Below are 27,620 nucleotides of genomic sequence, written 5' to 3' on the forward strand. Positions count from 1 at the left end.
AGAAGAGGAGGAGCAGCAGAGCGGAGGCTTCAGTCGCCGCTGCTTCACTCGCAGCAGAAGGAGGTTTTTCCTCCGTTGAAGATGATTCTGACGGCATGACAAAGGCTTCCTGAGACACACACACACACACACACACACATACACACATACACACACACATCCTCCCTCAGTTTCCACGGCAACGGCATCCCCCCTTCATCCCTCCATCCTCCCTCCATCCTCCTCTTCTTCCTCCTCCGTCTCTGGATCTCCGGCTGCCGTCGCTGCTCTGGTCGTCAGGATGGGAGATAAAGGAACCAGGTAGGAGTGAGTGTGTGTGTGTGTGTGTGTGTGTGTGTGTGTGTGTGTGTGTGTGTGTGTGTGTGTGTGTGTGTGTGTGTGTGTGTGTGTGTGTGTGTGTGTGTGTGTGTGCAGCAGAAACACACCCTGATGGATGTTTCCATGTTTCCACTGAGCGTTTTTTTTTCACGTCATCCTGGTTCTTTACCATGTTGGGAGTCCCTCTCTCTCTCTCTCTCTCTGTCGTTCGGCCCGTGTGTGTGTGTGTGTGTGTGTGTGTCTGTGTCGGTTACATAACGTCGTGTCAGACCCTCGTGGAGGGGGACGTTTCCGTAGCAACGCCGACGGGTTTGTTGTGAATATTCAACGTCGTTAATGTCACTTTGGGACCATCTTGTCTTTTATTTTGAAAGTCCAGGCAGACAGGAAGTGGGAGGGGGGTTGTTTTAGACCCTGAAGACCACCTGGGTCTGGATCTGGACCTGCAGGTCCTGTTCCAGTAGAGGACTGGAACAGATCTGAAACTAGTCCTGGTTTCAGGTTTACTAGTCCTGGTTTCATCTCTACTAGTCCTGGTTTCAGATCTACTAGTCCTGGTTTCAGGTCTACTAGTCCTGGTTTCAGTTACTAGTCCTGGTTTCAGCTCTACTAGTCCTGGTTTCAGTTTTACTAGTCCTGGTTTCTACTAGTCCTGGTTTCAGGTCTACTAGTCCTGGTTTCAGTTCTACTAGTCCTGGTTTCAGGTCTACTAGTCCTGGTTTCAGTTCTACTAGTCCTGGTTTCAGGTCTACTAGTCCTGGTTTCAGTTACTAGTCCTAGTTTCAGTTCTACTAGTCCTGGTTTCAGTTCTACTAGTCCTGGTTTCAGGTCTACTAGTCCTGGTTTCAGTTACTAGTCCTGGTTTCAGTTCTACTAGTCCTGGTTTCAGTTCTACTAGTCCTGGTTTCAGTTACTAGTCCTAGTTCCAGTTCTACTAGTCCTGGTTCCAGTTCTACTAGTCCTGGTTTCAGTTCTACTAGTCCTGGTTTCAGTTACTAGTCCTGGTTTCAGCTCTACTAGTCCTGGTTTCAGTTCTACTAGTCCTGGTTTCAGGTCTACTAGTCCTGGTTTCAGTTCTACTAGTCCTGGTTTCAGGTCTACTAGTCCTGGTTTCAGTTACTAGTCCTAGTTTCAGTTCTACTATTCCTGGTTTCAGCTCTACTAGTCCTGGTTTCAGCTCTACTAGTCCTGGTTTCAGCTCTACTAGTCCTGGTTTCAGTTCTACTAGTCCTGGTTTCAGGTCTACTAGTCCTGGTTTCAGTTACTAGTCCTAGTTTCAGTTCTACTAGTCCTGGTTTCAGCTCTACTAGTCCTGGTTTCAGTTCTACTAGTCCTGGTTTCAGGTCTACTAGTCCTGGTTTCAGTTCTACTAGTCCTGGTTTCAGGTCTACTAGTCCTGGTTTCAGTTACTAGTCCTAGTTTCAGTTCTACTATTCCTGGTTTCAGGTCTACTAGTCCTGGTTTCAGCTCTACTAGTCCTGGTTTCAGCTCTACTAGTCCTGGTTTCAGTTCTACTAGTCCTGGTTTCAGGTCTACTAGTCCTGGTTTCAGTTACTAGTCCTAGTTTCAGTTCTACTAGTCCTGGTTTCAGCTCTACTAGTCCTGGTTTCAGCTCTACTAGTCCTGGTTTCAGTTACTAGTCCTGGTTCCAGTTACTAGTCCTGGTTTCAGTTCTACTAGTCCTGGTTTCTACTAGTCCTGGTTTCAGCTCTACTAGTCCTGGTTTCAGTTACTAGTCCTGGTTCCAGTTACTAGTCCTGGTTCAGTTCTACTAGTCCTGGTTCCAGTTACTAGTCCTGGTTTCAGTTACTAGTCCTGGTTTCAGTTCTACTAGTCCTGGTTCAGTTCTACTAGTCCTGGTTTCAGTTCTACTAGTCCTGGTTTCAGTTCTACTAGTCCTGGTTTCAGTTACTAGTCCTGGTTTCAGTTACAAGTCTTTCCCTGACCCTGCACCCCAACCTGGGACTTGCTGATTGGGCCGGAGCTTCGGGAGCTGCCTGCTGGCCTGCGGTCCCCACCCCTGGTCATCCCGTTGCTGCTTCCACCTGCCTGCTGTGCTGTTGACGTCCCTGACCCACCAGTCTGACCCCCGGCAGGAGTGTCCCCCCTAACGAGCCTGGTCCTGCTCAAGGTTTCTTCCTCCTAAAGGGGAGTTTTTCTTGCCACTGTTTGGCTTAAGGTTTTTCTCCCACTAGGGGAGTTTTTACCTGCCATTGTTTATGTAATAATTGCTCGGGGGTCATGTTCTGGGTATGGGTCTCTGGAAAGCGTCTAGAGACAACTCTGTTGTATTAGACGCTATATAAATAAAATTGAATTGAATTGAATAGTCCTGGTTCAGTTCTACTAGTCCTGGTTTCAGTTCTACTAGTCCTGGTTTCAGTTCTACTAGTCCTGGTTTCTACTAGTCCTGGTTTAAGTTACTAGTCCTGGTTTTAGTTCTACTAGTCCTGGTTTCAGTTCTACTAGTCCTGGTTTCAGTTACTAGTCCTGGTTTCAGTTACTAGTCCTGGTTTCAGTTCTACTAGTCCTGGTTTCAGTTACTAGTCCTGGTTTCAGTTCTACTAGTCTTGGTTTCAGCTCTACTAGTCCTGGTTTCAGTTACTAGTCCTGGTTTCAGTTCTACTAGTCCTGGTTTCAGCTCTACTAGTCCTGGTTTCAGCTCTACTAGTCCTGGTTTCAGGTCTACTAGTCCTGGTTTCAGTTCTACTAGTCCTGGTCCTGGTTTCAGTTCTACTAGTCCTGGTTTCAGTAACTAGTCCTGGTTTCAGTTACTAGTTCTGGTTTCAGTTCTACTAGTCCTGGTTTCAGTAACTAGTCCTGGTTTCAGTTACTAGTTCTGGTTTCAGTTCTACTAGTCCTGGTTTCAGTTCTACTAGTCCTGGTTTCAGTTACTAGTCCTGGTTTCAGTTCTACTAGTCCTGGTTTCAGTTCTACTAGTCCTGGTTCCAGTTACTAGTCCTGGTTTCAGTTATACTAGTCCTGGTTTCAGTTACTAGTCCTGGTTTCAGCTCTACTAGTCCTGGTTTCAGATCTACTAGTCCTGGTTTCAGGTCTACTAGTCCTGGTTTCAGTTCTACTAGTCCTGGTTTCAGTTACTAGTCCTGGTTTCATCTCTACTAGTCCTGGTTTCAGTTCTACTAGTCCTGGTTTCAGTTCTACTAGTCCTGGTTTCAGTTACTAGTCCTGGTTTCAGATCTACTAGTCCTGGTTTTAGTTACTAGTCCTGGTTTCAGTTACTAGTCCTGGTTTCAGTTCTACTAGTCCTGGTTTCAGTTCTACTAGTCCTGGTTTCAGTTACTAGTCCTGGTTTCAGATCTACTAGTCCTGGTTTCAGTTACTAGTCCTGGTTTCAGTTCTACTAGTCCTAGTTTCAGTTCTACTAGTCCTGGTTTCTACTAGTCCTGGTTTCAGTTCTACTAGTCCTGGTTTCAGTTCTACTAGTCCTGGTTTCAGATCTACTAGTCCTGGTTTCAGTTACTAGTCCTGGTTTCAGTTATTAGTCCTGGTTTCAGTTCTACTAGTCCTGTTTTCAGATCTACTAGTCCTGGTTTCAGATCTACTAGTCCTGGTTTCAGTTCTACTAGTCCTGGTTTCAGTTCTACTAGTCCTGGTTTCAGTTCTACTAGTCCTGGTTTCAGATCTACTAGTCCTGGTTTCAGGTCTACTAGTCCTGGATTCAGCTCTACTAGTCCTGGTTTCAGTTCTACTAGTCCTGGTTTCAGGTCTACTAGTCCTGGTTTCAGTTACTAGTCCTGGGTTCAGTTACTAGTCCTGGTTTCAGTTCTACTAGTCCTGTTTTCAGATCTACTAGTCCTGGTTTCAGTTCTACTAGTCCTGGTTTCAGATCTACTAGTCCTGGTTTCATCTCTACTAGTCCTGGTTTCAGTTACTAGTCCTGGTTTCAGTTACTAGTCCTGGTTTCAGGTCTACTAGTCCTGGTTTCAGCTCTACTAGTCCTGGTTTCAGGTCTACTAGTCCTGGTTTCAGTTACTAGTCCTGGTTTCAGCTCTACTAGTCCTGGTTTCAGGTCTACTAGTCCTGGTTTCAGCTCTACTAGTCCTGGTTTCAGTTCTACTAGTCCTGGTTTCAGTTACTAGTCCTGGTTTCAGCTCTACTAGTCCTGGTTTCAGTTCTACTAGTCCTGGTTTCAGTTCTACTAGTCCTGGTTTCAGTTACTAGTCCTGGTTTTAGTTCTACTAGTCCTGGTTTCAGTTACTAGTCCTGGTTTCAACTCTACTAGTCCTGGTTTCTACTAGTCCTGGTTTAAGTTACTAGTCCTTGTTTCAGTTACTAGTCCTGGTTTCTACTAGTCCTGGTTTCAGGTCTACTAGTCCTGGTTTCAGTTCTACTAGTCCTGGTTTCAGTTCTACTAGTCCTGGTTTCAGATCTACTAGTCCTGGTTTCAGTTCTACTAGTCGTGGTTTCAGTTACTAGTCCTAGTTTTAGTTCTACTAGTCCTGGTTTCAGTTCTACCAGTCCTGGTTTCAGTTCTACTATTCCTTGTTTCAGTTGTACTAGCCCTGGTTTCAGTTCTACTAGTCCTGGTTTCAGTTCTACTAGTCCTGGTCTCAGTTCTAGTAGTCCTAGTTTCAGCTCTACTAGTCCTGGTTTCAGTTCTAGTAGTCCTGGTTTCAGGTTTACTAGTCCTGGTTTCAGGTCTACTAGTCCTGGTTTCAGTTCTACTAGTCCTGGTTTCAGGTCTACTAGTCTTGGTTTCAGGTCTACTAGTCCTGGTTTCAGTTCTACAAGTCCTGGTTCCAGTTCTACTAGTCCTGGTTTCAGTTCTACTAGTCCTGTTTTCAGTTCTACTAGTCCTGGTTTCAGTTCTACTAGTCCTGGTTCCAGTTCTACTAGTCCTGGTTTCAGTTCTACTAGTCCTGTTTTCAGTTCTACTAGTCCTGGATTCAGTTACTAGTCCTGGTTTCAACTCTACTAGTCCTGGTAAAGACCACGTCTCTCCAGTGTTAGCGTCGCTCCATTGTTTACCCGTAAAATTCAGAATCCAATTTAAAATTGTATTACTTGCGTATAAAGCCCAAAACGGCTTAGCTCCGCAGTATTTACAAGACCTGATAGTGCCTTATGTTCCTGGCAGAGCTCTCCGTCCTCAGAGTGCAGGTTTACTCGTAGTTCCTTGAGTATCCAAATGTAGATTTGGAGGGCGGGCGTTCTGCTATCAGGCACCATTACTTTGGAACCAACTTCCAATCTGGGTTAAGGAGGCTGACACCACCTCCACCTTTAAAACTAAACTTAAAACCTTTCTGTTTAGTAAAGCCTATAGTTAGTGTTTAGTAAACCTCTAGCTGGTGTTGGTAAATCTCTAGGTAGTGTAAACTCTAGTGTGTTAGAGTTGCTCCTGTAGTTTCTTGTGCTGGCCCCCCCTTCTCCTCCCTTTTCTCTCTTTTGTCCATGTTGCAGCATCCTTTGCCGGACACCGGAACCTGCAGCGTGGGAGTGAGAGGGGCAGGGTAACGGCCCGGGCAGGCAGGGGAGAGGTTTGTCCGTCAAGACTCCTCTCCCTGGCCCTGCCCCTTCTCAACCTTTCCCCGACCCTGCACCCCAACCTGGAACTTGATGATTGGGCCGGAGCTTCGGGAGCTGCGTGCTGGCCTGCGGTCCCCACCCCTGGTCATCCCGTTGCTGCTTCCACCTGCCTGCTGTGCTGTTGCCGTCCCAGACCCACCAGTCTGGCCCTCGGCAGGAGGGTCCCCCCTTATGAGCCTGGTCCTGGTCCAGGTTTCTTCCTCCTAAAGGGGAGTTTTTCTTGCCACTGTTTGGCTTAAGGTTTTTCTCCCACTAGGGGAGTTTTTACCTGCCATTGTTTATGTAATAATTGCTCGGGGGTTTATGTTCTGGGTCTCTGGAAAGCGTCTAGAGACAACCTTTGTTGTATTAGACGCTATATAAATAAAATTGAAATTAAATAAAAAAACTAGTCCTGGTTCCAGTTCCTGTTCCGTGATCCGGTTCCCCCCAGAGAGGAAGGAGCTGCTGTGTCTCGTGATCCGGAGGAACCGCCGGAGAATACTAACGAGTCTGGGGACCGGACCCCCATACAGAGCAGCTCCCGGGGGCCGGCGGGTTCTTAGGGGGGCCGACTCCCGGGGGGCCAGGGATCCACGTGGGCTGACCGGGAGGTTCTGTAGTGCTGTAGTCTAGAGACGAAAACCTCCCCGGACCAGAACTCTTCCATGAACCGTCAGGTTTTACTGCCTCGTATTTGTTCAACATCAGCTGCTGAAGTTCTAAGTGCTCGTAAAAGATCTGAGTCCAGCTGGACCCGGGCCAGAACTCGTTACAGGGTCATTGGGGCCGGAACTCGGGCCAGAACTCGTTAAACCGGGTCATTACGGGGGTGGCCGGGCAAGAACTTGTTACTCCACGTCAGCAAAGTTCCGAGTGTCGTATTCTCTAATAAATCAGCTCGCTGAGACGGAATATACTGGTTCTCCAGTTCTGGTTGAAGCCTGTTCCAGTGGTCCCGGACACACCCGTCCCTGTTCCAGTGGTGGTCCCGGACGCACCCGTCCCTGTTCCAGTGGTGGTCCCGGACGCACCCGTCCCTGTTCCAGTGGTGGTACCGGACACACCCGTCCCTGTTCCCGTGGTGGTCCCGGACGTACCCGTCCCTGTTCCAGTGGTGGTCCTGGACACACCCGTCCCTGTTCCAGTGGTGGTCCCGGACCCACCCGTCCCTGTTCCAGTGGTGGTCCTGGACGCACCCGTTGTTACTTCCTGTTTTATTTTGAAGCCCATGTCTTTGTGTTTCAGTTCCGGTTTGACCTTCCTGTTTCCACCTGCCCTGATCGTCTCCACCTGTCTCTCGTCAACCCTCGTGTATATCTAGTCTTTTCTTTCCCTGCTGGTCCGGACTGTTTCCTCCCTCCGTGTTTTTCCAAGTCCTCCAAGGCTTTTGTAGTTTTTGGTTCTTGTTTGAGTTCTGGCTTTTTTGTATCCTGCTCAGCAGCACTTTGGTTTTGTTCCAAGTTAAATAAATCAAAGTTTTTGGAACTCCTGCGTCTCTCCTGCGTCTGGGTCCGACTACAACCGCATCGTGACAACCGTCCTGAATGGACCGCGGCGTCGTCGGGGGAGTCTTCACTCACGTCCTCCTTCACTGACACCACAGTCGGATATCGATCAGCTGTTAGCGGAGCGTCCTGATCGATCAGGGGACTGAGACTCTTATTGATCTGCTGCAGTTTAAACACAACATCAACCAAAGAGCCGCTGAATCCTCCAAACAAAACGTCTTTGGAGACTTTTAACATTTATAGATGTAACTAAAACCACGCAAAGTCAGATTTGGGATCATTATTCCACATTTATGAGACATTAATGGACTGAAACAGCCGTCGGTCAGAAGGAACGAGGCGGCTTGTTTCTGACCTGCTACAGCTTTACAGTGTGAGGTTGTTAAAGTCACTCACACTAGGGATTTCTTTCTTTCTTTCTTTCTTTCTTTCTTTCTTTCTTTCTTTCTTTCTTTCTTTCTTTCTTTCTTTCTTTCTTTCTTTCTTTCTTTCTTTCTTTCTTTCTTTCTTTCTTTCTTTCTTTCTTTCTTTCTTTCTTTCTTTCTCTCTTTCTTTCTTTCTCTCTTTCTTTCTTCTCAGAACCATAAATCAGTTTTACACAAAAACGTCATCAACGGGAATTTATCGTTTTTACCGTGAGATACAAATTCTTACCGTGGGGAATTTTTTTGACGGTTTATCGTGAACGGTAAAATATCACCCATTCCTAACTCACACACCCACACACACACAATGGTTACCATGGAAACACAGATACATTCACAGGTGAAACTTGGAAATGGAAGCTTCACGTTAGCCCTCTCCGGGTTAGCGTGAAGGTACTTCCTGTTGTCCAAACATCTGTGGACTCTGAGGTGTCTGGGATGGACCGTCGCCATGGAAACATGGATCGTCCTGAGCGAGGAGTACCACAGGGTTCTGTACCAGGACCCCGGGTCTTTAGTTCTGCTAGCGGTAGCAGAGTTTACGGCGTGTCCGAAATGCCGTACTAAACAGGATATACTCAAAAAAAATAGTATAAGTGTAATATCAGTAGTATGCATTAATTTGGACGTACTACTCAGAGCCACACGGCAGTTCCTGCCGTTGGCAGGGGGAGTTGTTACCATGGTAACAGCAGCACTTCCTGCCATTGGTGGGGGGAGTTGTTACCATGGTAACAGCAGCACTTCCTGCCATTGGGAGGGGGAGTTGTTACCATGGTAACAGCAGCACTTCCTGCCGTTGGGAGGGGGAGTTGTTACCATGGTAACAGCAGCACTTCCTGCCGTTGGGAGGGGGAGTTGTTACCATGGTAACAGCAGCACTTCCTGCCGTTGGGAGGGGGAGTCGTTACGTGGTAACAACTCCCCCTCCCAACTGCAGGAAGTGCTGAGGGGGAAATATCAGTTTTTGTAAATACCCGGCTATGTGGAAACGTGGCCTCAAACTCTTCTTTGTAACTTTGTTTAGTTCTTTATTGTTCTGTTGTGTGAAGTGATGAACTCTTATCCTGAATGCTGACTTGTAGAATCTTAACAGTCTCTTATCGTGATATCAAGCCTCTTATCGTGATATGGAGCCTCTAAAAGCTGCTCGTGCTGCCGGTTTGGACCAGGAAGTGAAACCCTTCTCCTTTACTGGCTCCGGTCTCGTCCTGCCAGCCGCTCCGACGTTTCCAGATCTGCATCTCTAAGTGGTTCCACTTAGAGTTGGACTGCACATCCGACCGATGAATCTTTAATGTGTTTACAGCGTTAGTCTCTGCTCTGATCAGCTGGTCCTGGTTCTGCTGATGGTGGGAAGGTTATTAAACATGAGTTCTGGTTTCCTTGGTGTTAAAAGTTGTTCCCCCTTTGGTCCTGATTCTTGGCGTTGAACTCTATTAGCAGTAATTGCAGAGTTGATGGTGATGACGTCATCGAGCTCCCAGCAGCCCCAGCGGTTTCCCGGAACAACGCCCAGTGCTAATGGAGATGCTAATTCATCATTAACATGGAGATGACTGATGGATGGATGGATGGATGGATGTGGATGGATGGATGAATGAATGAATGAATGAATGAATGAATGAATGAATGAATGGATGGATGGATGGATGGATGGATGGATGGATGGATGGATGGATGGATGGATAATGGATGGATGGATGGATGGATGGATGGATAATGGATGGATGGATGGATGGATGGATGGATGGATGGATGGATGGATGGATGGATGGATGGATGGATGGATGGATGGATGGATGGATGGATGGATGGATGGATGGATGGACGGACGGATGGATGGATGGATGGACGGACGGATGGATGGATGGACGGACGGACAATGGATGGATGGATGATCCAGGGAACGACTGATTGGTTCTTCTCTTCTTTCCAGAGTCTTCAAGAAAGCCAGTCCTAATGGAAAGGTGAGTTCTTAGTTTTCCTAAGTTTTATCTTCCTTTTTAATTCAAATAATGGTTTTATTTCTCTTGGGATTTTATGTAGCTGTAAAAACTTTGAATTGTGTTCTACAAGTGATCTAGCCTTGCTTTGCTTTACTTTGCTTTGCTTTGCTTTGCTTTGCCTAGCCTAGCCTAGCCTTGCCTTGCCTTGATTTCAACCTGATCTCACAAAAATCCGTGAAATGCCCACGACCTCTCACCACTATTTTCCATGGTATATACAAGGAAAATGGTATAATTCCGTGGGAGCACCCGTGTGATATTGTACCATGCAAAGTCAATGGGATCCGTTGTCGTGATATATACACGGATTATGACATTATTATTATTTATATATTATTCTTTGTTATAGTGGCTAAATTATGAGTTTTTGTCGTGCAAGGTACTCTTTGTTACTGTCAGTTTGTAAAAGCATGTTTTTAACGCTGTTTTAGCAGTGTTTTATTGAGGTTTTAATGGGAACACCACGGGTATAGTACTATGCAAAGTCAATGGGATCCGTCACCCGATTTGACTGCTGTCATACCATTGAATGAAGGACAAAACGATAAAAATCATCCCATAGATATGGGCCAGTAGGGCCCTACTCTACCTACTAGTAGGCGCAGGAGGCTGTTATCGCCCCTTTCTATGGCTAACCCCATGTTATTAATGCTTGCTATGGAGCTCACACCTCCTTATCGCCCCTTTCTATGGCTAACCATGTTATTAATGCTCAGTAGGCACAGAAGTTTTGTTATGAAGCTCACACCTCACCTCCCTTTTTTATGTATTTAGCTAGAATTTTAAAACCTGAACAATAGAGTTCAACGTAAACTGCCGGATCTTGTCCATTAAAAACAATACTTTTTGGAACATAATGTAACGACCACAGATAAGATAAGGCCTTGCCTGCCTGGGCAACACATCAGCATTTGGCCGACTGGTTAGTGCAGTTGACTGTGGTCTGGGAGACTGTGGTTCGAGACGCTCTGGGCACGACTTGTTCGCCACAGTATTTTCCTCATTGTGTTATGGTTTTCTTTTAATATCTTTAACATTTCTAAACACAAAAACACGAAAGTGTCCTTGATAATTCGATAATACAATAGGTTCATGTTAAGGACATCCGTTTTAATTAGTTCTCTGAAATTCTAGACTCTGTATCAGGAGGTGACCCTCATCCACTGTGCCGAGTTTCAGATCTGTGTGACCTTCCGAAGTTGCAAAGGTCACCGCGTCTGTTGCTTTTCGGGCCTGCAAAGCCTATTTCGTGTCTTTTTTTGCATAGTTCACTAACGCTTTGAGCTAGGAGGCTGAAAATCTAGACTCGGTATCAGGAGGTGACTCTCATCCACTGTGCCGAGGTCCAGATCCATGCGACCTTCGGAAGTGCCAAAGGTCACCGTGGTGCCTTTTTTGGGCCTTTTTTGTGTGTTTTTTGAATAAAAAACACATAAAGGCATTTTACGTTGAATTCTATTGTTCAGGTTTTAAAATTCTAGCTAAATACATAAAAAAGGGAGGTGAGGTGTGAGCTTCATAACAAAACTCATGTGCCTACTGAGCATTAATAACATGGGGTTAGCCATAGAAAGGGGTGATAACAGCCTCCTGCGACTACTAGTAGCTAGAGTAGGGCCCTACTGGCCCATATCTATGGGATGATTGTTATCGTTTTGTCCTTCATTCAATGGTATGACAGCAGTCAAATCGGGTGACAGATCCCATTGACTTCGCATAGTACTATATCCGTGGTGCTCCCATTAAAACCTCAATAAAACACTGCTAAAACAGCGTTAAAAACATGCTTTTACAAACTGACAGTAACAAACAGTACCTTGCGCGACAAAAAGCGCGACAAAAACTCATAATTTAGCCACTATAACAAAGAATAATATATAAATAATAATAATGTAATAATCCGTGTATCACAACAACGGATCCCATTGATTTTGCATGGTACAATATCAGTGGTGCTCACACGGAATTATACCATTTTCCGTGTATATATCACGGAAAATAGTGGTGAGAGGTTGTGGGAATTTCACAGATTTTTGTGAGATCAGGTTGCTTGATTTGCCTTGCTTTAATTTGCTTTGTTTTGCTTTGCTTTGCTTTGCTTTGCTTTGCTTTGCTTTGCTTTGCTTTGCCAGATCCGGTCCTTTTGTTGACCCCTGTTCTTTTTCCTCAGCTCACCGTCTACCTGGGAAAGAGGGACTTCGTGGACCAGGTGGACCTGGTGGAGCCTGTTGGTGAGCAGAACTCTAGTCCGGTTAGTCCGGTCTAATCCGGTCTAGTCCGGTCTAGTCCGATTAGTCCGGTCCGTCTTCACCTTCTCTTCCTGTCTTTTCCAGACGGCGTGGTTCTGATCGACCCGGAGTACCTGAAGGAGAGGAAAGGTACAAACCCCTAGTTTACCACCGTGGGGTTCCTCAGGGAGCCGTTCTGGAGCCCCTGATCCCTCTAAATATCTTACACCAGGAATATTCAACCTTTTTCATCCCTTGGATGAGAGAAAAACAGAGCAGGGAAAAACCCGCTTGGAATTCTGATTTTTTCAAATTTGTGTCAAGTTTTAAGCCTGCTTCATAATAACTTTTGAATGTGTTTTTTATTCTGATTATATCACCTTATTAACCAATTCCTGACTGGGTTATTAGCTACATGTGTTTACGGTTGATGAAACTTTGTCCTCGTCAGACGTGGAAGGAGTAACGTTAGGCCGAGCTGGAACGTTACAATCTCCAGCTTTAGACTTCGTTATTGTCACTAATTTATCCTTCAGGTCCAACTAGCGTTAAATAGGAAATAGCCAAGTCAATTTCACAATTAATTTTCTTCTCTTAAACAGCTAGCTAGCTTGTTTTTCTGTTTTTTAGTCACATGACTCACGTCATGGGAATCATTTTATCGCACTAACAATTGTAGATTGTTGGACTCCGGATGGTTCAGAAAAGCTTTTCTAACACTTTTATAGGCAGGAGAAGCTGCTTCTCTAGGACCCTGCTGATGTTTTAGCTTGTTAGCATCGTGCTACACACAGACCTGTTGATGGAAGGTTGTGTCTGCAGTGTTGGTGACGCTAACCTGAGGTTGTGTCTCCAGTGTTGGTGACGCTAACCTGAGGTTGTGTTTCCAGTGTTCGTGACGCTAACCTGAGGTTGTGTCTCCAGTGTTGGTGACGCTAACCTGCGGTTGTGTTTCCAGTGTTGGTGACGCTAACCTGCGGTTGTGTTTCCAGTGTTCGTGACGCTAACCTGAGGTTGTGTTTCCAGTGTTGGTGACGCTAACCTGCGGTTGTGTTTCCAGTGTTCGTGACGCTAACCTGCGGTTGTGTTTCCAGTGTTGGTGACGCTAACCTGCGGTTGTGTTTCCAGTGTTTGTGACGCTAACTTGCGGTTGTGTCTGCAGTGTTTGTGACGCTAACCTGAGGTTGTGTTTCCAGTGTTCGTGACGCTAACCGGAGGTTGTGTTTCCAGTGTTGGTGACGCTAACCTGCGGTTGTGTTTCCAGTGTTTGTGACGCTAACTTGCGGTTGTGTTTCCAGTGTTGGTGACGCTAACCTGCGGTTGTGTTTCCAGTGTTGGTGACGCTAACCTGAGGTTGTGTCTGCAGTGTTCGTGACACTAACCTGCGGTTGTGTTTCCAGTGTTCGTGACGCTAACCTGCGCGTTCCGCTACGGCCGCGAGGACCTGGACGTGCTGGGCTTGACCTTCCGGAAGGATCTGTTCCTCGCTAACGTCCAGGCGTTTCCTCCGCTAGCCGAGCAGAAGACGAGTCTGACGCGCCTCCAGGAACGACTGATGAAGAAGCTGGGAGACCACGCCCACCCCTTCACCTTCCAGGTACTTCCAGGCCACGCCCACTCCCTGCTGGGCCACGCCCACTCTCTGCTAGGCCACGCCCACCTCTCTGCTAGACCATATCTCTGCTAGGCCACGCCCCCCGGGTCTGAATCAGGTCCTTGTTTCTTCCAGATCCCCCTGAACCTTCCCTGCTCCGTCACCCTGCAGCCGGGACCCGAGGACACGGGGAAGGTTGGTGCTTCCTCTGCTCTAAACTAATAATAATAATAATAATAATAATAATAATAATAATAATAATAATAATAATAATAGTAATAATAATAATAATCCATCCCTGCTCCTACTGATCCAGATGTTTCTCCTCAGGCCTGCGGCGTCGACTTCGAGGTCAAAGCTTTCTGTGCAGAAAACGTGGAAGAAAAGATCCACAAAAGGTAAGAGGTAGTCGGCTGCCCCCCCCCCCGGTAGACCCTGGGGGGCCGCGGTCCCTCCCTGGTGATGCCGTGTCCTTGTCCTCCAGGAACTCGGTGCGTCTGGTCATCAGGAAGGTCCAGTTTGCTCCGGAGAAAGCGGGTCCTCAACCGACGGCCGAGACCACCAGGCAATTCCTGATGTCGGACAAACCGCTGCACCTGGAGGCGTCTCTGGACAAGGAGGTAACGCCTGTTACTGTAACCATGACGACCGTAACCATGACGACTGTAACCAGGACGACCATAACCCTAACTCTGGACAAGGAGGTAACACCTGTTACTGTAACCATGACGACCGTAACCCTAACTCTGGACAAGGAGGTAACACCTGTTACCGTAACCATGACGACCATAACCCTAACTCTGGACAAGGAGATAACACTTGTTACTGTAACCATGACAACCATAACCCTAACCCTGGACAAGGAGGTAACAAGTCAATTCACAATTTACAATTTACTTTGTACAATTCAATCTGGAAACTAGATCTTGGTTGCTCTCGTCTAGCTACATGGGTTGCTATGGTAACGGGGGTGTGTCCTGACCTGAAGTTGCTATGGTAACGGGGGTGTTGGGGGTGTGTCCTTACCTGAGGTTGCTATGGTAACGGGTGTGTCCTGACCTGAGGTTGCTATGGTAACGGGGGTGTTGGGGGCGTGTCCTGACCTGAGGTTGCTATGGTAACAGATTCTCTGTCTCCTGCAGATCTACTACCACGGCGAGCCGATCAGCGTCAACGTTCACGTCACCAACAACACCAACAAGACGGTGAAGAAGATGAAGATCTCGGGTACGTGGTTCCCCCCCCCGGTTCCCGCTGGGTTGTGCTAATGCTGCTAACGCTGGTCTGCGTGCTAACGCTGGTCTGCGTGCTAACGCTGGTCTGCGTGCTAATGCTGGTCTGCGTGCTAACGCTGCTAACGCTTGTCTGTGCTAACGCTGCTAACGCTGGTCTGCGTGCTAACGCTGGTCTGTGTCTCCGCAGTACGACAGTACGCCGACATCTGCCTGTTCAACACGGCGCAGTACAAATGTCCGGTGGCCGTCGAGGAGTCGGAGTGAGTTTCCATCGTTCACCAACACCGATTCTGGAGACTCTGTTTCCGATCATTCAGCTGAATCTTCTTCTCTCCTCAGCGACGTCGTTGCTCCCAGCTCCACCTTCTGCAAGGTGTTCACGCTGACGCCGTTCCTGGCCACCAACCGGGAGAAACGGGGCCTGGCGCTGGACGGGAAGCTGAAGCACGAGGACACCAACCTGGCGTCCAGCACGCTGTGAGTGTCGCCCGGGTCGCCCGGGTCGCCCTCGTCGCCCGGGTCGCCCTCGTCGCCCGGGTCGCCCTCATCACCCTCCCCGCCCGGGTCGCCCTCATCGGTCCGAGGCAGATATGCTGATGACTAGTGTTTTCTGTGTTTTGTGTCAACAGCTTGAAGGACGGAGCCAACAGGGAGATTCTGGGCATCATCGTGTCCTACAAGGTCAAGGTGAAGCTGGTGGTGTCGAGAGGCGGGTCGGTACTCTGGTATTACCTACTCAGACGAGCTTTAAAGTCCAACTCACGGCAGAGTTATTCACGAAAACGAAGGAAATAACGAAAACGAAAATTGAAAAAACAATGACGTTAACTGAACTAAATAAAAACGAAAATTAAAAGACAAAAACGATAACTAACTGAAACTATATTGCGTGATATAATTTCCTCCGTTTTCGTCCCTGTCAATATAAGACATATATGGTATGATCAATTTATTCTGCTCTGGCCGTTTCTCTCCAACTGGCAGCTACGGCACCTTAACGCCTCACGGTCCGTGACGTCAAAACTAAAACGAATAAAAACTAAACTAAAACTAAGCATTTTTGAAAATATAAAAACTAATAAAAACTATCAAACCCACGCTAAAAACGAATTAAAACTAACTGAATTGAAGGAGAAAAAGTCAAAACTAAATAAAAATAAACTAAAATGAAAAATTCAAAACTATTATAACCCTGGTCCCCTGATCACGGTAACACGAACATGTGCACTCCCTCGTTCTCCTGGGAACTCCCTCGTTCTCCTGGGAACTCCCTCGTTCTCCTGGGGACTCCCTCGTTCTCCTGGGAACTCCCTCGTTCTCCTGGAGACTCCCTCGTTCTCCTGGGGGACTCCCTCGTTCTCCTGGAAACTCCCTCGTTCTCCTGGGAACTCCCTCGTTCTCCTGGGGACTCCCTCGTTCTCCTGGGGACTCCCTCGTTCTCCTGGGGACTCCCTCGTTCTCCTGGGGACTCCCTCGTTCTCCTGGGGACTCCCTCGTTCTCCCTCGTTCTCCCTCGTTCTCCTGGGAACTCCCTCGTTCTCCTGGGGACTCCCTCGTTCTCCCTCGTTCTCCCTCGTTCTCCTGGGAACTCCCTCGTTCTCCTGGGGACTCCCTCGTTCTCCCTCGTTCTCCCTCGTTCTCCCTCGTTCTCCTGGGAACTCCCTCGTTCTCCTGGGGACTCCCTCGTTCTCCTGGGGACTCCCTCGTTCTCCCTCGTTCTCCCTCGTTCTCCTGGGAACTCCCTCGTTCTCCTGGGGACTCCCTCGTTCTCCCTCGTTCTCCTGGGGACTCCCTCGTTCTCCCTCGTTCTACTGGGGACTCCCTCGTTCTCCTGGGGACTCCCTCGTTCTCCCTCGTTCTCCTGGAGACTCCCTCGTTCTCCCTTGTTCTACTGGGGACTCCCTCGTTCTCCCTCGTTCTCCTGGGGACTCCCTCGTTCTCCCTCGTTCTCCTGGGAACTCTCTCGTTCTCCTGGGGACTCCCTCGTTCTCCCTCGTTCTCCTGGGGACTCCCTCGTTCTCCTGGGGGACTCCCTCGTTCTCCTGGGGACTCCCTCGTTCTCCTGGGGACTCCCTCGTTCTCCTGGGGACTCCCTCGTTCTCCTGGGGGACTCCCACGTTCTCCTGGGGACTCCCTCGTTCTCCTGGGGACTCCCTCGTTCTCCTGGGGACTCCCTCGTTCTCCTGGAGACTCCCTCGTTCTCCCTCGTTCTCCTGGGGACTCCCTCGTTCTCTTGGGGACTCCCTCATTCTCCTGGGGACTCCCTCATTCTCCTGGGGACTCCCTCATTCTCCTGGAGACTCCCTTGTTCTCCTGGAGACTCCCTCGTTCTCCTGGGGACTCCCTCGTTCTCTTGGGGACTCCCTCATTCTCCTGGGGACTCCCTCGTTCTCCTGGGGACTCCCTCGTTCTCCTGGGGACTCCGTCGTTCTCCTGGGGACTCCCTCGTTCTCCTGGGGACTCCCTCGTTCTCCTGGGGGACTCCCTCGTTCTCCTGGGGACTCCCTCGTTCTCCTGGGGACTCCCTCGTTCTACTGGGGACTCCCTTGTTCTACTGGGGACTCCCTCGTTCTCCTGGAGACTCCGTCGTTCTCCTGGGGACTCCCTCGTTCTCCTGGGGACTCCCTCGTTCTCCTGGGGGACTCCCTCGTTCTCCTGGGGACTCCCTCGTTCTCCTGGGGACTCCCTCGTTCTACTGGGGACTCCCTTGTTCTACTGGGGACTCCCTCGTTCTCCTGGGGACTCCCTCGTTCTCCTTGGGACTCCCTCGTTCTCCTGGGGACTCCCTCGTTCTCCTGGAGACTCCCTCGTTCTCCCTCGTTCTCCATCCATCATCCATCCATCCATCCTCCTCCTCTGGATTGATGTGCCCAAGAAACAAAAGAAATTCTGACTTTTTAGTCAGAAAAGCAGAAACATATTTTAGATAAAACTCAACAATTATGACTCATAAACTTGCAAATTGGTGATAAAACCCTTTTGTAACTCTAAAGTCTGGAATTAATAACTGCAAAATGATCCCAGTTTGGATTTTCTGTCTAAAAGAACTAAGAAAACGAGCCAGAGTTTGACTTTAAAGCTCAGTTCTGCTGTGACTCCCCGTCCCTGCCGCGGTGAAGCTAACGGTGCTAAATGTTGTGATTTCAGGCTCCTGGGAGATCTGGCTGCCAGGTAACTTCCAGAAACACACCTGATAATCACAAAGGTCACCTGAACCCGTCGCTGCTAAACTCCTGAGCGGCTTGCGGACAGATTATGTTATTATTATGGGCTGTATCACCCACCACTGCTGTGTTTTTCAGTGACGTCTCCGTGGAGCTGCCGTTCACGCTGATGCACCCGAAGCCGCTGGAGGATTCTTTCTACCGAGACGGTGAGTTTCCTCCGTCTGGCCGGTCCTGGAAAAACCTCCTGAGGAACCACCGATTCCTGCACATGAACGTGGTTTCCATGGTGACCAGTCTTCAGTTTGGAGGTCCCGGACGAGCCCCCAAACGACTTCCTTGATCAGAATTGAGGGTCAAGCATCTTAAATGCTGTTGAGATTCATTGTTGCATTGGCCACGGTTACATGATGTTTTTTAATTCCGAATTAATTATTCCGAATTAAATAATTCAGAATTAAACTATTTTCCTTCAAGTTTACATGGAAATATTAATTAGGGATTGAGATTTCCATGGAAACACGTTTGATGGGCTTTATCCAATTCCTCTCCAGGTCTGGGGGTTGGGAAGGTTCTGATTGGATAGGGGGGGGACCGGAACTTAAACTACCGGAAGAAAAACTAACTTAGCCGCTACAACTTTGAAAAGATCACCATTTTGATGTTTCCTGTTTCCATCTGTTCTTTTAATGATTTCTATTTATTAAATAAATGGTCTCTGCTCTTGACCAGCGTTTACTGCTGCTGCATCTTGAAACTTTGTTTGGAAAACCAGCCCAGTGGAATATAAGCGTCATGGAGACAGACGGGGGAGGGAACGAGCAGAAAGAAAGACCGGAATTAATTTAAAGCGGAATGAGTGTATACATGATCGCGGACTAAACCAGCCACTTACTTCGGAATTAAGTTTAATTAGGAATGGCCATTTTCATTCGGAATTAGGTGTTTACATGGTAATTTTTACTCATTTTAAAGGAGCATGAGGCCGGATTGTGGCAGGATTTATGAAAAAAATCTGTATATGTTTTAAGTTTTCTAGTAATAATGTCAGATGAAGCGTTCCAAACCAAAAAGAATGATTCCTCTAGTGTATCTCTCTGTTACCTTGAACAGGCTGTGTGCTGCAAAATGTGCTGCAATTCGGTCCCGAATTTCCCGCGCTGGGCTGTGGATGTGACGTCACATGACGCTGCATGCACGTTCTCCCCGTTCTCCCGTGCCGGCTTCACTGTTGGCTGCAGTACCCCCGACGGCCGTCGTGGTGAAGGGTGGCGCTAGAGAGTCTCATTTCTTAAAAGGAGCCTCGAGCTCCTTTAAATCGGATTTAATTTTAATTCTGAATTAAAGAGGAATTAAACTCCCCATGTAAACTCACTGAATGTTGCTGAATCAAACAAAGGAATAATTTATGATCATTGTCAGATTGGACACGCCCACTTTAGATATTTTAGCTTGGTCACGCTAACCTATGATGCTAACTCACGTCTGAATTCTGATGTCACCACTGAGACGACGACGTCTGAAACGAGGCTCGGTGCTGGAGGTCTGCTGAGCTCCACCAGAACTAGCCTAGCCGCGAGGCTAGGCTAGAGATATCCGACTAGCAGCAGCTAGTGGCTCACAAACTAGCAGTCATCCTGCTAACCACGTCCAACTAACTCTGACTAGCAACATTCAACCAGGAGATACGTAGTTTCTACTAGCTGCTCCTACAGAGCAATGTTCAACCCTTCAGGCCGACTCAGACGGGTCACACAGTCTGTTACTGCCTGTAAAATAGTTATACTTTGTTAGGTTGAAGATATGCTGCAGATATGCTGCAACTGTTGGCCTCTTATACCCCGTTTCCACCAAACCAGTTCCAGGACTGGTTCTGGTTCTGGTTCTGGGCCAGTGCATCGTGACCAATCTTCAGTTTAGTGATCCCGGACAAGCCCCTGCCAATGTTGGTTCCAGGTCCTTCAAGGCAGACTACAGTCCCAACAAGCTAGAATCTTTAAGATAAGAGTTACTCTGCTGTTTTAGCTCTTTATAGCGAAGCACTAACTAACTGAATTAATCACAAGCTTGTTTGTCCATCGTTGTGGCGGCTGTCCCATTGCTAGCAACATCTGAAATAAGGACGGCCGGTGCTCTGGCTGAACTCCTCACATGCACACGCACGGGGTGGCTAGCTGTTAGCTTCTGGTTTGGCTAGTCAGAGCTAGTTGGAGGGTTGCTAGCCAGAGCTAGTTGTAGGGTTGCTAGTCAGAGCTAGTAGGAGGGTTGCTAGCCAGAGCTAGTTGGAGGGTTGCTAGCCAGAGATAGTTGGAGGGTTGCTAGTCAGAGATAGTTGGAGGGTTGCTAGTCCGAGCTAGTTGGAGGGTTGCTAGTCAGAGCTAGTTGTAGGGTTGCTAGTCAGAGCTAGTAGGAAGGTTGCTAGTCCAAGCTAGTTGGAGGGTTGCTAGCCAGAGCTAGTTGGAGGGTTGCTAGTCAGAGCTAGTTGGAGGGTTGCTAGTCAGAGCTAGTTGGAGGGTTGCTAGCCAGAGCTAGTTGGAGGGTTGCTAGTCAGAGATAGTTGGAGGGTTGCTAGTCAGAGCTAGTTGGAGGGTTGCTAGTCCGAGCTAGTTGGAGGGTTGCTAGTCAGAGCTAGTTGGAGGGTTGCTAGCCAGAGCTAGTTGGAGGGTTGCTAGTTGGAGCTAGTTGGAGGGTTGCTAGCCAGAGCTAGTTGGAGGGTTGCTAGTTGGAGCTAGTTGGAGGGTTGCTAGTCAGAGCTAGTTGGAGGGTTGCTAGCCAGAGCTAGTTGACCAGTGGTCTGGCCAACCAAACCTTGAAGGGTGGGGTCTGGACGTAGGTGGTAGCACCAGAATAACAGGCTGCTCTGGCTGAACTAGTGGCTCACAAACTAGCAGTCATCCGACTAGCCATGTCCAAATAACTCTGGCTAGCAACGTTCAACCAGGAGATACGTAGTTTCTGCTAGCTGCTCCTACAGAGCAACATTCAACCCTTCAGGCCGACTCAGACGGGTCACACCGTCTGTTACTGTCTTTTTTAGTTTGAAGTGATATTACAAGACGGCAGATAAGCTGCAACTGTTAGCCTCCTTTAACCCGTTTCCACCAAACCTGTTCCAGGGCTGGTTCTGGTAGCACCAACTCTTTGCTGGACCAGAAGAACCGGTTCCAAGGCAGCCCAACCGGTTCTCAGCTGGTTCCAAGTTGAACAAGTTGTGAACCAGAACCAGCACTGCAACCGGTTTGGTGGAAAAGGTCTATTATTGATTTAAGTCTCCACAGATGCTAACAGGATAAAAACGATCCACTCAGACTAAAACATCCCATTTATCAGAAGCTTTTATCAAAAGCGCCGACAACAGCAATTAAGCTTCAGTAACGTTTTAGTCCACAAAGTAAGTCTTAATAAAACAGCATTTATATAAGTAGCGGCTAAGTGGCACTTAGCAAAACTCACTTAGCTAGCAGTTGAAAACAGCCCAACTCTGACTTCAGTCTCACTTTTGGTGTTTCACAGTAATAAAGTGGTGGTTTCCTGCAGGAATCTCACCTTCTACCTTCAGTTCAAAACCACATTTATGCAGATACACCTTGTTGTTTTTTATATAAACTCGTTTAAGATTAGACATTTTGATTTTAGAGCGGGAAACTAAAACTTGTACTTGTACTTGACATTTCTGAAGTCCAGCGGGCCCTGAACGCCTCACCAAAGCTCCTCATGTCTGAAGTCCAGCGGGCCCTGAACGCCTCACTGAATCTCTTTATGTCTGAAGTCCAGCGGGCCCTGAATGCCCCACGGAGGCTCCTTAAGTCATAAAATTACGAGAATAAAGTCTTAATGTTGCGAGAATACCATTCTCATGAATTACGACTTTATTCTCGTAAATTACGACTTTATTCTCGTAAATTACGACTTTATTCTCATAATATTAAGACTTTATTCTATTACAACTTTATTCTCGTAATATTACAACTTTATTCTCAGTCGCCTCAGCTCCTGAAGCTCCTTATGTCTGAAGTCCAGCGGGCCCTGAACGCCTCACTGAAGCTCTTTCTCTGTTTCTCTTTCAGCTCCAGATGAAGCTCCGATCGACACAAACCTGATCCAGTTTGACACAAAGTAAGCAGCGTCTCCTCTTCTCTGATTGGCCGAGGCAGAGCCAGCCGGCGGCTCTGATTGGCTGCAGCGTTAGCGGCGGTGAAGCGTCTCCTGGGCCTCCATCTTAATGCGTCCTAATGTTTCCTAATGTTTCCTGCCGAGGAAGCTGCTGCAGGAAATGAGCTGTAAACTGGAAACTCTTAGTCAGCAGAAACTCTGCACTTCAGAGACCGATTCTTTGTTCCGGTTAGGAGGAGAGAACCGTCATGTGGCTAACGCTGACGCTGCTTTCAGAGCTAAGAGCAGGTTTTAAACATCTGACCAACATTCAGGTGCTAATAAAACCACGGGGTGGTCAATCTTCCCAAGACCGGATGATGAGGCCAACGAGGAAATGTTTGGTCTCCCGCCTCGTTGACGCTTCCTTTGAAACGTCCAGACGTCGTCCCGACAATAGCAGACGAGCAGTAAACGTAAAGCCTGTGTTGAAAACAAACATCAATGGACATGGGGCAACAAAAGAACAAAGTGAAAACCTCAAAACTACTTCACTGCCATCTGCTATCTGAAAAGATCATTTTTCCTTATTCCCATTCTCTGAATTTACTGCCTTTACAACAATGTGTTCACATTTTAATTAGCCCCATAGAAACATCTGGACACCTCGCCTATCAGATCCATTATTTCTCGGTATTTAATCATGATAGCAGCGAACAATTTTACACGGCCCAGACGTTTGTCACCATGAGTGAGCTACAGCACGAGATGGCTTTCCCTTTTATATGAAGTATTTGCCCCTGACAGAATTTAAAACACCACTAAACATACTGTAATTGTTCTTTTCACAAGACGTAGTGTCACAAGGTCAACAAATGATGTACAAAGCAATATTTCAAAATAGTGAGACAAGCCAAAGATTTTATTATTTATTTAAATGCATTAAAATTTAATTCAGGCATATGAATGTATTACAGTTCTATTTTGTAAGCATTTTTGTAAGTTATGTTCGTGTAAATGTCTAAAGGAGTTTTGCACATTTAAGTTACTGCAAGCCATAAGGAGCCGCCATTGACATAGTTATCTACTTAGCAAATGATGACTTCTATCATTAATAAAAATTGTTTGGACACACAATTCTAGTAATCTTATCCATGGGAGCTTTACAACTTTTTTGGAACATCTGTACCTGCTGATGTAGCTTTAGCATTCCTCGGCCAGCCATTTCTACTGGCCTTGTTACAAATGTTTTGAAAAAAGATTTGATGCAGGTCTGTAGATTTGAGACGGATGACAGCGTCCATTGGGTCATTCTTCCAAACCGGTGCATTTCCTGTCCCATTGATGTTTATAAGTGTATTTTATCCAATCTTTCACCAAAATCTATGTTTAGCATCTCTCCTTATGCACAAAGATGTCCCCTTTAATACAGTATAAAACATATATAAATACTAAGTTTCTATCAGAAATTACGTGTCTTTTTTCCAGCTGACACCACCTATTTTTTCATGTCCCCAATAGCCTTCCATGAAAGTGTACTTGTGATATGGACAATATAATGGAGATAAAGAACATAAATGACCACATCAAAATGTGCATCTGTCTGTGCTTTTTTGTTTGCAATATTTTTGTTCAAAATATATTTATGATTTTTCAGTAAAATCACAGTACTTAGTCCCGTCCCCTAGTATTCGCTCAACTCCGTCCCACAAATCATTACCCCCCTCTCCTTCCCCGAAAATTGGACCAGTCCATATGAAATCACAAACAGGAAGTTGCATCATACAAGTCTTCAGACAACAGACTTCAGACAAAATTTAAGTGTGCTCTTTCATAACTTATTTCAGTGATCTATACTGTGATACTGTGGTCGTCAATCATAACAACTCAACTCAGTTACATGAAAAAAAGATAGAGAGGTATTGTTTTTTCAAATTTATATCTGTCATTGTAAGTATACATATTATACCTTAATTTCATGCATGCCATGTGCTCCTTTGTTACCCACCATGTGGGGAGCAGCGGTCATCTTGAGGAAAAAATCCAACTCCGTCACACTCAACTCCGTTACATGTTTGAATGTGACGGAGTTGAGCATAAGTGTTTAAACCGTCATAACTTCTGGCTGGAATGGCCTAGAGACTTACTTTTTCTGGACAGACTGTATAGAAAATCTGAGGGTAGATTTGACAGTTTAAAAAAGATTGGTATGGTAAGCTTTGTTTGTTTCCTCAACTCCGTTACGATTTTCAACTCCGTCACACAAGGCTCAACTCTGTCACACGTATACATTTTTTATCAATTATTTATCATTGTTTATGAAAACATCATCTATTGATGGTTGGAGGTTGTCTGAAATGTTTAGAAGATCATACAAATATAATTTTTTGACTCACATTCTGAAGTTAAAACAACTTTAACTCAAAGTCCAGGAGGCCCTTGGTTAAAAAAAATGCTATTTCAGGTGGAGGAAGAGCAAATGTGTGATATTGTCAGCATTTTTTACGTTCTCAATTATTGAATTAGAGTGAGGGACATCTGATTCATAGAAAAATTATGTTTTAATTACAATAATATGTTTTATTAGAGTTCAGACCAATTCCATAGTGTCCATAACGGAGTTGAGGCCAAATAGTGCCCACATCCCACAATAATGACCAAAAATGATTACGATTTGCAATGGGAAAATATGATTTTCTACAACTTTAATATGTTCTTAAAGTTGTGAAGTATTCAGAATATTAATACATTTGGGTAAAAAATTTGAGAATGTCAATGTCTAAATTGCACCGGTTTGGAAGAATGACCCCATTACAACCTCTTGACACCTTGGCACGTTCGCGTCCGTTCTCGTCCACCACCAACCCCAACGTCGCCCGCGTCGTACGCAAGGAGAGCATCGTACCGGCAACAGTTGGAAAAGTGATTAAATATTTAGTAGTAGAGGTAGTAACAGTAGCAGATTAGAACAACGAACAAGTTAACATGACGACATTGGATGAAGAGGAGATTAACCGATACTGGTATTGCCCCGATACTGGTACCAGTATCGGGGCAATACCGATACTGGTACCAGTATTGCCCCGATACGGATACTGGTATCGGTATCGGGGCATCCCCAGTTGGTCGTCCAGTGAACCAACACGGTCATGTGTTGCTCTCACCACCATATCGTCTTGTTAGCGTCTAATCAACCACCATCTGGTCGGCTGGTGGACGACGGATCCTTTGCCCAAACAATCGTTGTGTTTAGTAAATGTCAAACTATACAAAGTTATATGTTGTTGTTGAACCAGGGTTGTTTAGCTGTTAGCATGTGATGTTTGGGAACAGCTAACTAACCTCCGTCTCCTCCTCCCCAGCGACGACGACATCATCTTCGAAGACTTCGCCCGTCAACGTTTGATCGGAGCTGACAAGGAGGAGGAGGAGGAGCCGGTGGACGTTCCCAAGCTGGACGACAGATAGAGGCGTCGGCCAGCGCCGTCGCTGCTGCTAGTGTGGAGCTAACGGAGCTAACGGAGGTCAACCTGTAGTACCGGTGGAACCTCGGTCCGGACTTCAACGCCCCTCGACCGACCGGTGGCGCCGTGTTTGTACGTCGTTCATGTCCGTCCTCCCTGCGTCCCGCAGGGGTGTACAAAGCTAGCTAGCATACGCAGCCTCGTCGTGGTTGATTCGTGTTTTGTATCAGGAGGTTTTTTCGTAAAAAACAGCAGAACTGCCGACTCTGGATGATCCGTGGAACCGACAACCTCTAACCGCCGGAGCCACAAGGACTTTGCTAGGATGTTCCGACCCGCCAAGAACCAGGACCAGGTCCAGGAACCGGTGCATGAAATATATCAGTGCTGTGTTTGATTAATGTCACCAACGTTCAGGAAGCGGTTGTTCCCCGTTGATCATGTTTCAAATCCTTACCATCAAATGATTCTGAAGGACGTGAACAGGAACTCAAGTCGTATTTAAGGTGTCATGTGGGTCGGTTCTGGAAGGTTCTGGAAGGTTCTGGAAGGTTCTAGAACCTTCTCCTGAGACAGTTCTGCTCAAAACTCGGCAAAACCCCTTTAAAAAGACTCTCGTCATGTCTGCTGGGCTCCACAATGAAATCTTTTTCCACGACCACTGATTACTGATTACTGATGTTGGTTTTCTGGGCTGAGCATTTGTTGCTATCCGGTTCCAAAGTGTAGTGAATGTTCAGGCCGAACCGGGCCGGTACCTGCAGCCGTCTCTGGCCCAGATTCTGTCCCGACTAACAGCGTTAGCTCCAGGTGAAGGTGCCGGCCGAATCCCAGCTGCACATCTGGCCCTTCAAGTACCGGCTGTAACCCACGGCAACAAGACCTCATGGAAACTAGACCAAAACGAACCAAAACCCGGGTCTGGGTCCGGTTCCTGACCTCCGGGCCCAAACCTGGCATCGAGAAGGGAACTAGGGTCAGTTTACAGCCTAGTTCCAAAAGGTCCATGAACTAGGGAACTAGGCCCTGTTTCCTAGTTCCTGGGCCAGGGAACTCGGCCTAGTTCAACATGGAAACTACCTGAAAGTATCTGGGTCACATCTGGCTCCTGCAACACATGCCAAAGCCTAGTTCCCTAGTTCATAGACATTGGGAACTAGGGAACTAGGCCCAGTTCCCTACTTCATAAACCTTGGGAACTAGGCCTTGAATTAGACATGATTCCTTAGTTCATGGACCAGGGAACTAGACATGGTTCGCTAGTTCATGGATCTTGGGAACTAGGCCTTGAAATAGACATAGTTCCCTAGTTCAGGGACCTTGGGAACTAGACTGTGAACTAGGCATAGTTCCCAAGGTCCATGAACCAGGGAACTAGGCCTAGTTCCCTAGTTCATTGACCTTGCGGACTAGGTTGTGAACTAGGCCTAGTTCCCTAGTTCATTGAATTAGGGAACTAGTCCTAGTTCCCTAGTTCCTGGATCCTGGGCCCCAGCGTTCACCAGTGCTGTAACTGAGTCATTTATGCCAAAACACACGTCTATCTTCTCCTGGTTTCCACAGAATTAAAATGAAAACACTTGACGGTTCTGGGACGGGATTTAAATATTAAAAATGGTCCTCAAATGATCGTTGATGAACTTTATCAGGAGACTTGATGAAAACGTGAAACATTTTATTTAACAACCTGATGTAAACATTGAGCATTAAAAGGTGGAAGACGTTAATATTTACCGTTAGACTCAAGGGAACCGAGTTGTTCTGAACGTTACAGGACACAAATCTTAGTATCTGCAGTTTCATTCCAGTTGTGTTTATTTTGATGATGTCAAGAGGAAACGTGTACATTTTACCGTCTTTAATTAAAGGACATTTGTGACACTGTGGGATTTTTTTAACGAGCAATAATAATAGATTTTACTACAGAAATAAACATTTACAGTCGGCAACAAGGACAGTTTTGGTTTCCATGGTTACATTTTACATCCATCACAACTGGACGGGGACATTTTATGAACCTCATCAGGTGAAAATATATAAAATATATCAAA

The 27,620-nt window shown here is 46.8% G+C and overlaps 1 protein-coding gene across 1 annotated transcript; it reads left to right on the forward strand.

The window, feature by feature from the left end:
- arrb1 (arrestin, beta 1) lies at window positions 1–27,511 on the forward strand. The gene is made up of 16 exons (XM_061720021.1): window positions 1–300; window positions 9,723–9,753; window positions 11,963–12,023; window positions 12,126–12,170; window positions 13,421–13,617; window positions 13,750–13,809; window positions 13,945–14,012; window positions 14,099–14,234; window positions 14,757–14,841; window positions 15,037–15,109; window positions 15,189–15,326; window positions 15,479–15,562; window positions 17,997–18,020; window positions 18,152–18,222; window positions 22,081–22,129; window positions 25,468–27,511. Exons 1-16 carry the CDS (start codon window positions 281–283, stop codon window positions 25,571–25,573), a joined length of 1,248 nt encoding a protein of 415 aa, XP_061576005.1. The 5' UTR covers window positions 1–280; the 3' UTR covers window positions 25,574–27,511.
- The last annotated feature ends 109 nt before the right edge of the window (window positions 27,512–27,620 follow it).

The sequence above is a fragment of the Cololabis saira genome, chromosome 4 (genome assembly GCF_033807715.1).
Source record: "Cololabis saira isolate AMF1-May2022 chromosome 4, fColSai1.1, whole genome shotgun sequence".
NCBI classification, from domain to species: domain Eukaryota; kingdom Metazoa; phylum Chordata; class Actinopteri; order Beloniformes; family Belonidae; genus Cololabis; species Cololabis saira.

Excerpts from the sequence above, each read along its gene's own strand:
- arrb1 (XM_061720021.1), top strand. The coding sequence starts at position 281 with ATGGGAGATAAAGGAACCAG. Across the intron at positions 12,171-13,420 it reads GTACCTGAAGGAGAGGAAAG|TGTTCGTGACGCTAACCTGC; the intron begins GTACAAACCCCT and ends TTGTGTTTCCAG. Across the intron at positions 18,223-22,080 it reads GGATTCTTTCTACCGAGACG|CTCCAGATGAAGCTCCGATC; the intron begins GTGAGTTTCCTC and ends TTTCTCTTTCAG.